This window comes from Centruroides sculpturatus, unplaced genomic scaffold (assembly GCF_000671375.1).
Source record: "Centruroides sculpturatus isolate CEXI.00-Female unplaced genomic scaffold, Cexi_2.0 scaffold591, whole genome shotgun sequence".
In the NCBI taxonomy this organism is placed as follows: Eukaryota; Metazoa; Arthropoda; class Arachnida; order Scorpiones; family Buthidae; genus Centruroides; species Centruroides sculpturatus.
Genome location: NW_019384920.1, coordinates 416,454 through 426,558, shown reverse-complemented (window position 1 = coordinate 426,558; position 10,105 = coordinate 416,454). Strand labels below are relative to the sequence as shown.

Below are 10,105 nucleotides of genomic sequence, written 5' to 3'. Positions count from 1 at the left end.
TGTATTCATTCTGTAGTGTGATGTATGTATTTCTATTCAATTGTAATGTTCCCAGGCTTTTTGTGTTTTTTAATGTAGTGTGTGTGGTATCACACCTGTACAGGAGAGAACAACAGGTACAATAAGCACACTATCCATCCTCCACAGATGCCTTATTTCCTGAGCGACTTCTGTGTACTTGCTAATTTTTTCAGTGCATGTGTTTTGTATATTCTGAGTGTTTGGAATGGCTATGTCTATAATGTATGTGATTTTATTGTGTTTGTCAATGAGTGTGATGTCTGGTCTGTTGTGGTAAATTGTTTTATCTGTAATTATGGCTCTGTCATAGTACATTTTGTGTGTGTTGTTTTCCAACACTGTCTGTGGTATATACTTGTAGTATGGTTTGTGAATGTCTACCAATTTGTGTTTCTTTGCAAGCTCTTGGTGTATTATATTTGTGATCTAACCAGCTGTTTGACGCAGTTTTGTCAACAAAATCCTGGGCCAGTTCATAAGGATGCCTGCCATGGAGTGCCTTTCGAGCCGACGATTGCTTGATGGTGTCTATGCTTTTTATATGCTGTTACTGCTAGAGTTTGTCTGCTAGAGTTACTGCTTTATGTAACTGTGATGTTTCTCGTTTCTTGTAGAAAAACTCTCACAATGGCTGTATTTGTTTGTAGTGAAGTCCACCATCTTTACGTGGAAGGGTTAATCTTTCTGTTGAGGATTTAGGATGATGATGTTTATGCTTAGTAGTGTTGTTCTTGTTTTCCTTTGGAGTTGCTCAAGATCTGTAAGAGTCAAATATATAACTCCAAAAGAGTATGTGAGTACTGGGATGACATATGTGTTTATTGCTTTAACTGTGTGTTTTGCATTTAGCTGTGTTTTCAGAATAGCATTTAACCTACTTTGGTATTCTTTAATTAATCGTTGCTTTATTTGTGTATGTTCTGTTAGTTTGGCCTGTTAGAATCCTAAGTACTTGTAGAAATCGCCCTCTTCCATGGATTCAATAACGTCTCCATTTCCAAGTGCAAAATCTTCTTTCTTCAGGATTCCTTTTTCTATGTGTAGTTTTTTGCATTTGTCTAAGCCAAACTCCATTTGTATGTCCTTGGTGTATGAATGTGTGATTTGTAAGAGTTGATGAAGTTGTTTCTGTGTGGATGCATAAAGTTTTATGTCGTCCATGTACATGAGATGTGACAGTGTAAACTGTGTTGTTTTTTCATGTCTGATATTGTAGCCATATTGCGTGTTGTTTAACATGTTGGATAATGGATTCAGGGCTAGGCAGAACCAGAGAGGACTCAAGGAATCTCCTTGAAAAATTCCTCGCCTAATGAATATTTCGTTTGTTTGTATGGAAGTGTTACTAACCCTGAGATGTAGTGTTGTTCTCCAGTGCTGCATAGTGTTTTCGAAGAATGCAATGAGTGATGGATGTATTTTGTACATGTGTAGAATATGTAGCAGCCAACTGTGTGGAACACTGTCGAATGCTTTTCTGTAGTCTATATATGCCATGTGTATGTTTCTGTGTTGTTTGTGTGCTTGCCGTAGAATGACTGAATCTATGAGTAACTGTTCTTTGCATCCCCTGTGATTTCTACGGCAACCTTTTTGTTGTTCTGTAAGAATGTCGTGTTCTTCAACATGTTTGTATATTTTGTTTGTGATACAGGATGTCAATAATTTGTAGAGTGTTGGAAGACATGTAATTGGTCTGTATTGTGTGGGGTCTGTGGTGTTGTTGTTTTTAGGTTTCATGTAGGTGATGCCCTGAGTAAGAAATTTTGGCATGTCTTGTGGATTGATGATGATGTGTGTTAGATGTTTAGCTAGTTCCTGGTGCAGTGATGTAAACTTTTTGTACCAGAAATTGTGAATGTTGTCTACACCAGGTGTCTTCCAGTTGTGTGTTCTGTTAACAGCGTAGCGAATGTCGTGTATGTTTATTTCAGCACAGGGCATACTTGGTATGTTATGCAAGTTTCTGTTCTCCTCCTTGATCCAGCCTGCATCAGCATTGTGTGTAACAGCATTGGACCAAAGAGAAGACCAATAAGTTGTGAGTTCTTCTTCTGTTGGTGTGCCACTGTGCTGTGTATCAGTGTTTGTTTTGGTACTGATTTGTCTGTAGAAAAGTTTTTCATTGTTTGTGAATAATTTATTTTGTTGTTTTCGTAGTGTACATGTTTTGTATCGTTTGAGTCTACGTGCTTTGGCTGCGAGTTTTTGTTTTAGTGTATCGATGTATTCTGTAATGTGTGTGTTGTGATGTTCGTGTTTTGTGTGTGTTTTGATTTTCTTGAAAATGTTTTTGAGTTGTTTCTTTAATTTGGGTGTTATGTTGTTTTTAGTGTATTGTGTCAGCCTGCCTAATTGCTGTCTAATGTCATTTATTTGTGTTTCTATTCTTCTCTGCCAGGCAGGCTTATGATAGAATTGTGTTTTGTGTGTGTCTGTCTGTGAGTGTATTTTCAGTCCATGGTGTGTTACTACTGTGACTGCCCCAGCATAAACTAATGTATGAATGTCTGAGAGTGTAGAAATTGAATGAATGTAGTTTGGTAGTAAGTGAGTGTTTACATAATCTAGTGTTTTTCCTACTGCCTTTGACGTGTTGATTTTTGGTATTCGTGGTCTTTGTGTGGGATCTGTACCAGTATATTTAATGAGTGTTTCCTGAAATATAAGTGAGAGCGTATTAACTAATTCTATGTCTACGTTATCAGTGATGGATGGGGAAGTGCCTGCAGTATCATTAGTGGTACTTGTTGTGTGTGTGCTGTAATCAGTGCTTGTTGCTGGATTATCCTGACAGGTTACGTGATCTTCATTAATGTTAAATGTTTCTGTCTGTTGATGTATTTGATCAGCAACCTGTTGTTTGATAAGTTCAAGTGTTGTTTGTGGGATAAGGTTGTTGTGTATAATTGTTCGTTTTTGATCAACAACCCTTTGTTCGGTGACAGTGAGGTGAGGATATTGTTGTGTGAATATGTGGTGTAGTTGTTGTCTGTATGCTGTCATGTTTGTTTCGAGTCTTGTGATGGTGTAGTAAGTGCGGATGATAAACTCGTTCATTTCTGTTGTCCATTTCATCCGTTGGCGTGGTTTTCCAGCCTTTGTGGTCTGTGGATGCATTGCCACAGAAACACCAAGGCTAGGTTGATTCCTCACATCTGTTGAGGGCATTGCAGTAGCCATGCTTGGGCCGGCGCTGCTTTCGCCACCGGTAACCAAGGGAGACTGGAGCCTATTTTTCGAACGTGAGCCTCTGCCTAACCCACGAACGCGGACCTTGTTAACCCGGGCGACGTCCGAGCCGGTATCATACTTAGATCTGGTTACTACCATAATGATTATCTCCACAGAATGTGGGTGTGTGGTCACTCTTAGCTTCATTTCTCCCCATAGACCTTACTGGCATGGGTGTCCCTAACAGGAGCTTGTGCTCCAGCCTGCATTGCCCTATGGTTCAGTAAAATTACTGGGCTCTCCCACCACGACCAGGTGGTGACCACGGGAGAGTTATTATTATTATTATTATTATTATTATTACTCTTTAAATATATATTTATTTAAATTAGCAATACATGAATAACGAATCCATAGCTTAATGCTAAGTTGTTTAAGAGAAAATGTAATTAAAAATATTTTGTATTCCATTCAGAACTTCATGAAGACGTTATTCTTGACATAAAGAAATAGATGTTTGAAAGTTTTTGATGAGAAAAATATCAATCTGCGTGTTTTATTGTTGAAATAATTATAAAAATATACTTTTAATAAAAATTAAAATGATTGACAAAGATATGGCGTAAAAGTTTTATAATAAAATCATTTAGATCATTAAAACTGATAATGATGATTAAAAGTTTTATAATAAAACGTTTTATTTTTAAGGTGAATAGTGATATTCGAGCCAATGTGACTTGCTTAGTTTATAATTATAATGGAACAGGTAAATATGATACATCCAGCTTTGTTAAATTTAATATATTTAAAACTTCCATTCCACATTTGTTGTGAGAATTATAAATATTTAAACTTATAAATTAATTTATCTTTAAATTTTTTATATTAGTGTGTAATAAACAAAAATGTAATAACCAGAAATTCATGAAAATTGTTAAATGCTATATAAAAGAAAGGTAAAAAAATAAGGAATTAATAAAATTTATTAATTAATTATTTTAAATTTGGAAAAAGTATCTTTTAATATAAAAAAGGATACTTTTTCCAAATTTAAAGTAATTCATAAAGAAATCTGAAGTGTAAATTCGTTTTATTGATCAAATATATGATTTTAATACTGTATTTTTCTAGTTAAAACGATTGACTTTATAATTATGGGACACACCTTGCTTTAGTTAATAATAATTTGTTTATATTTCTTTAGAAATATTAGCATCTTATAATGATGAAGACATATATACTTTCAACAGTCAGCATTCTGATGGTGCTGAATATACTCATAGATATCGTGGTCATAGAAATAATCAAACAAGTAAGAAAAAATTTCAAAATTTTGACATATTTAATTTCTAATTTTACAATTTAATTTGAGTAATTAAGATTCTTACTTTCAAGTTTAAGAATGGCATTCTAAATAAAGTTAAGAACAAGGATAAATAATAATTTGAAACAAGAATATTAATGAATGAATAAATCACTATTTAAATTATAAATATATGTTATTTATAACTCCTATTACTATATGAAATTATATTAATTTTATGATCGTACCACAAGATTTAAAAAATAAAGAATAAGTAGTGTATTTAATGAAATAAATGATTTAAATCTTCTTTTATATAATTTTTAAAACTTGGAATTTTATTTCAATTTAGTTAAAGGTGTCAACTATTTTGGATCGAAGAGCGAATATATAATAAGTGGAAGTGACTGTGGATATATTTTTTTCTGGGAACACGATAGTGAGCATATAGTACATTGTACATATGGTGATGAAGGAGGGGTTGTAAGTTGATATTTATGTTTTTTTATTAAGATAAATTAATGTTTAAATGCTTTATAGAAATATACTGTTGTTTTAAACAGCAATACTATATTTAAATGTAATTGTTAAAATAGTATTGACACACACTAAAGTATTAATTAAGTACCTAACTGAATATTAGAACACTTCTATTAAATTGCTTAAGTAAATTGGGCTTGTTTACTGTATAATTCATAAAGAAATGATTTTTTTTTTACAATGTCTACATTAAATTTTCAAATTATTCAACATCTTTTATATTTACATTGTAATGTTCTTATTTTATTTTTGTTTTAATTGCCTGAATACAATACTGTAAATATTATCAAAAGTCTCATGATTAATTATAAAAATACAATTTTACAACTTTCATTGTTTGAGTGTTTTTAATTAATACCACAGGACAGTTAAGTGTTTTAATAAATGTAATTATTATAATTAAATCTTGTATAATAGAAAATATTATTTTAGGTTAATTGTTTAGAACCTCATCCTACAAGTCCGTTTCTTGCTACTAGTGGATTAGATGACGATATAAAAATTTGGGTGCCATCGTGTGAACATTCACCTGATCTTTCAAGTATTAGAGCTGTAAGTTTTTATTTATTGATATGCTAAAACATTGTTGATTCTTAAGATCTTATATTTATGAATTTTGTAACAATATATGCAATATTTCAAGTTTTTTCTTTATAGAATTTTTAGACATCATTAAATCAGAGTAAAAGCTTTCAGTGAGTGATTGAATATAAAAGTATTTGCTTCAGCACAGAATTTCAATTATAGATTTTTCTTGTTAACAGAAGATTACTTCAAATAAATAATGCCGTTTTTTTGTGGTTTAAATTATTTAATTTGAATTATTATTATTATTTGATACAATATACTAGGACACCATGCAACTTTGTCGTATTGTGATAAAATTAAGATAGAGCATTTTGTAATTAAAAATTTTAAAATTAGTATTAGTACATATAAATTATCTTTTTCTCTATCTAACCTGAGTGCTGAAATATGTATGGATGTGTGTATGAAAGTGAGAAAAAAAAATGTGTGTGTCATCAGAAGAAAACAGTTGCAGGCCACACAAGAAGGCAATCCTTATACTTGCCAGTCACAGACAGGCAATTCTTGCATTTGTTCTGTATCAATTGCTTTGTTCTTGTGTTTTTGCTTTTTGTGCCCCTTTTCCATTAGGCATGTACCATGCTGTTTTTTTATTTTTGCCCCAACAAAACCAAATTGGACTAAGCCTCGCAGAAAATGTCCAGAAAATTGTTTTAATGTATGTGTTGTGAAGTCTGAGGGTAGGTCTGTTCTCCAGTGTTTCATTGTATTTTCTGAAAATGTAATGGATGTTGGATGCAGTCAAATGCCTTCCTGTAATCTAGGTATGTATGTAGACTTCTGTGTTGTTTGAGTGCTTGTTGTAGAATGTTTGAATCTATGAGTAACTGTTCTTTGCATCCAATGTGGTTTTCTATGAGTCTTTTTGTTGCTCTGTGAGAATGTTGTGTTGTTCTATGTAATGATATATTTTGTTGTGATACATGACATGAGTATTTTGTAGAATGTAGGAAGGCATATGATTGATCTGTATTGTTTAGTGTTTCTGGTAATGTTTTTGGGTTTCATGTATGTGATGCCCTGTGTTGTTGTTATTGTGCAATTTATTTTCCAGTTGTTTGTTATTTTATGTTACTGCTATATTCTAACTTTATTTTCATTGTAAATGATCATGATATTTCATCAGTCTATTGCTTTTATTAAATCAGAGTTATTCATTAAAATATTAAAATCATTGATATACAGTAAAAACTGATTGCTTTTTCTGAATCCAAATTGTCACATACAGTTCAGTTATTTTTATTTTCAGAAAGATGTCTGCCTCTGAGTAAGGAATATGAATTTGTATAGATAAAATTGTTTTCTATTATAAAATGTGGAAATTGCAGATTTTTAAAATAAAATGAAATTAAATTTGTTACTTGTTAATAACAACAGTATAAATCATGTAATAGAAATAATAAAACTTTAAATCAAAATTTAAAGTTTTTTTTAAAAAGAATTTGTCTGGAGTTTTAACTTTTTTGTTTTTTCCTTCAATCTATAAGATTTATGCATACTTGATTATTGTGTACATTTTCAAGGACAGTTCATTATTATTATTATTATTATTACTACTACTACTACTACTATTTATTGCAGAGAACTTGTAATAATGTAAAAGAAAGAGAAGAAGACAGGAAACACGATGAACCAGATACTATTGATGGACAAATGCTTTGGTTTCTTTTAAAGCATCTGCAAAGATCAGCTAGAAGAAGAGTAAGATATTTTTACATTTTAAAAAAATTATTGTTTTTTCTAAACAATTATGGTTAATTTTAGTGTCAGTAACAAATTACATTTTGACTCTCTAAATGAACTTTTTATGAATTATATTAGACATATTCATTACTTCTTGCATTAGAATCATTTCTTTATATAAAATTAATTGGAACACATTTATTACATAATTAATCATAATATGATACATAAAATTTTTTAAACATATTTAAAATATGTATTGATACAATTTATTTTAGAAAAAAATTATGTTAAGATTATTTGTCCAAAAGATTTCTCTAAACACTCAGAAAATGAAAAACATCTGAAAATCAATCATGCTAATTTTTGTCACTTAAATTAATAATAATAATAATGAAAGCAGTGCACATAGTTAGGGGAGATTCTGTTTATCTGTTTGAAACTGTGTGATCCATATAAAATTCTTAAAATTGAAGAACTAGTTATTTTAAAAAATTTTTTAGAAAAAATTAGACAATTGTTGTTTTGAAAATATTTTAATAATAATAATACTGAATTTACTTAGTGAAAACTAGATTGTTTTCCTGCAGTATATGTGGAAAGTTCAGAAAGTTCTCAGAATCGCTTATAATAAAACACAAAATCTGGTTGGATTATTTTTTATTTTTCAATATAATCTTCTCTGAGAATAACACACTTATTCCAGCATTGTTCCAATGTCTTCACTCCAGCAGAAAAAGCCAATTTATCTAGTTCTGCAAATGACCTCTTCATTTGTGTGAAATTTCTTGCCTGCTACATATTAATGCAACTCCCCACAAAACACATCAGACTTCAGACTGGCTAAAAATGTATGGGTGTGAAGTAATGGACAATTCTATGCATAGTCCAGACTTAATCATCATCTGATTTTTACCTTTTTGAACCTCCGAAGAAACATCTTGTTAGCTTACAGTTGTCATGTGACAATGGTGATGAAGTTAAAGACAGAGTCTTGAACTTGTTCAAATCATTAAGTGAAGAATTTTTACTTTTGTCTCCCACTGGAAAAAGTGTTTAGAAATTAATGACAACTATATAGAAAAATAGGTTAAACTGTGTACTTTCAAATGATAATAACAAATTACATTAATTAAATTTTTTAAAGTTGTTATAAGAACTACGTTACTCCTGTACATGTTTATGAAATATCAGGTGAGGTACCAACAAAGAATTATTGCTGATAATATCATTAGAATTATTTAGGCTTCAATGTTTTAAAAAATTGAAATACATTTAAAATTACAATTCATTTAGTTATCATTTCATTATATTAAATAATGTTTTGCCAACATTACTTAATGCATGTTGCCACTTTAGGCTCAGATGGAAGGCCAGGAACGAGGTGAGAGCAGTTCGGAGAGCAGTGACACAGAAGACGAAGACGCAGACAATTCAAATGCTATCCAGTGCTCGCAGTCTTGAAACACATACCTAAACTAGAGACAAGTTTGCCAAATATCAGTTGTGGTGCCTTCGGTCATTAATGTAATATAGACTGGGTCAAACTAGTCCGACAAAAACAGCACGTATTAGACTTTTAGATAAGAACTCTGTTTTTCTCCCATTTATTACACATTGGGTTTGTTTATACTTAATAATATATTATTAATGTTTATTTATTTATCTGTGATTTATGTTTTAAAGGAATTTATATTTCTAACAAAGTTACAATTTATAGAAGAATACAGTTTTCATTTTAAATTTATACAAATTGCTAAATTTTTTCCACAAAGTATCTGCCCAAATATAGTTTTGAATTACTGAAATTTGCTCATTTATTAATATCTGTATATATATATAAAGAATATAGGAATATTTTAATTTGTAAAATTTTGTAGCATTATGTAAATGGATAGTTGAGTTACCCTTAAATTGGTTTCGGAATTGTCTTTTGGTAGAGAACGTTCTCTCAAAAAGCAGTTTAAATTGCAAACTAATGAATTTCTCTAAGGGTAGTTTCTTATCAATCATCTTCAACACAGTGTAACATCACTATGTTCAAGACATAATTTTACACGTTAAAGAAGGTTTTCAAGCCAAATACAGTAGAACATTGATTATCTGAATGTCAATCAACTGAAAGCTTTCCAGTCAGCAAATTTAAATTTCTGCTAGTGCTGTGGTGCTGCAATCTTTGGCTATGTCTTGGCTACTCCAATATTATTTTTGTTGGTGTGTGTGTTTTAGCTGGCAGCACTGGTGCAACCATGAGGGTACTTAAGGACTTGCCAGAATTTGAATGAATTTTAACATGGGATAGGTTAATAGATTTTTTTGTACATAATCGGTTATTCGAAAAATCGATTTTCTGAACAACCCCAGTCCCCAATTGATTTGGATAATCGATGCTCTACTGTACATTTGATTTGATCCAACATTGACAAATACAAAGAGGAATGTTAACATAAAGGATTTGTCTAAATGTTTTCAAATTTAGGTTATCCAAATAAGTTTGTTTATACATTAAATCTGTATTATGTTTTCCAAGATTTAAAAATATATTCTATCACATTTAACAAATTTTTCAACAAAACTGTGATGCCGGGAATGTGTACGGATATAATTTATATGACAGATTGGATTCAAGTTGACAATCCTATTTTTACCAAGGAAACAAAGTGAACGAGAAAGATACTGAATGTAAACTGTGGATGTATTTATACAAACAATACAAAAAATTACGTAACTGTACCTTTTTTATCTGTTTGAATGATAGATGATGATTTTTATGGAAATTAGCATAAAACTGATAGC

At 30.8% G+C, this 10,105-nt stretch overlaps 1 protein-coding gene across 1 annotated transcript in view; it reads left to right on the top strand.

Annotated features, from left to right (window-relative positions):
• Nucleotides 1-9,511, top strand: part of LOC111631849 (DDB1- and CUL4-associated factor 8-like) — a 47,594-nt gene extending 38,083 nt beyond the window's left edge. The window contains exons 6-11 of the mRNA XM_023376180.1: nucleotides 3,904-3,961; nucleotides 4,400-4,507; nucleotides 4,851-4,981; nucleotides 5,471-5,590; nucleotides 7,208-7,327; nucleotides 8,669-9,511. Of these exons, the coding sequence (XP_023231948.1) occupies nucleotides 3,904-3,961; nucleotides 4,400-4,507; nucleotides 4,851-4,981; nucleotides 5,471-5,590; nucleotides 7,208-7,327; nucleotides 8,669-8,773 (642 nt within the window). The 3' untranslated portion in view covers nucleotides 8,774-9,511. The remainder of the gene's footprint in view (nucleotides 1-3,903; nucleotides 3,962-4,399; nucleotides 4,508-4,850; nucleotides 4,982-5,470; nucleotides 5,591-7,207; nucleotides 7,328-8,668) is intronic.
• Nucleotides 9,512-10,105: the final 594 nt, after the last annotated feature.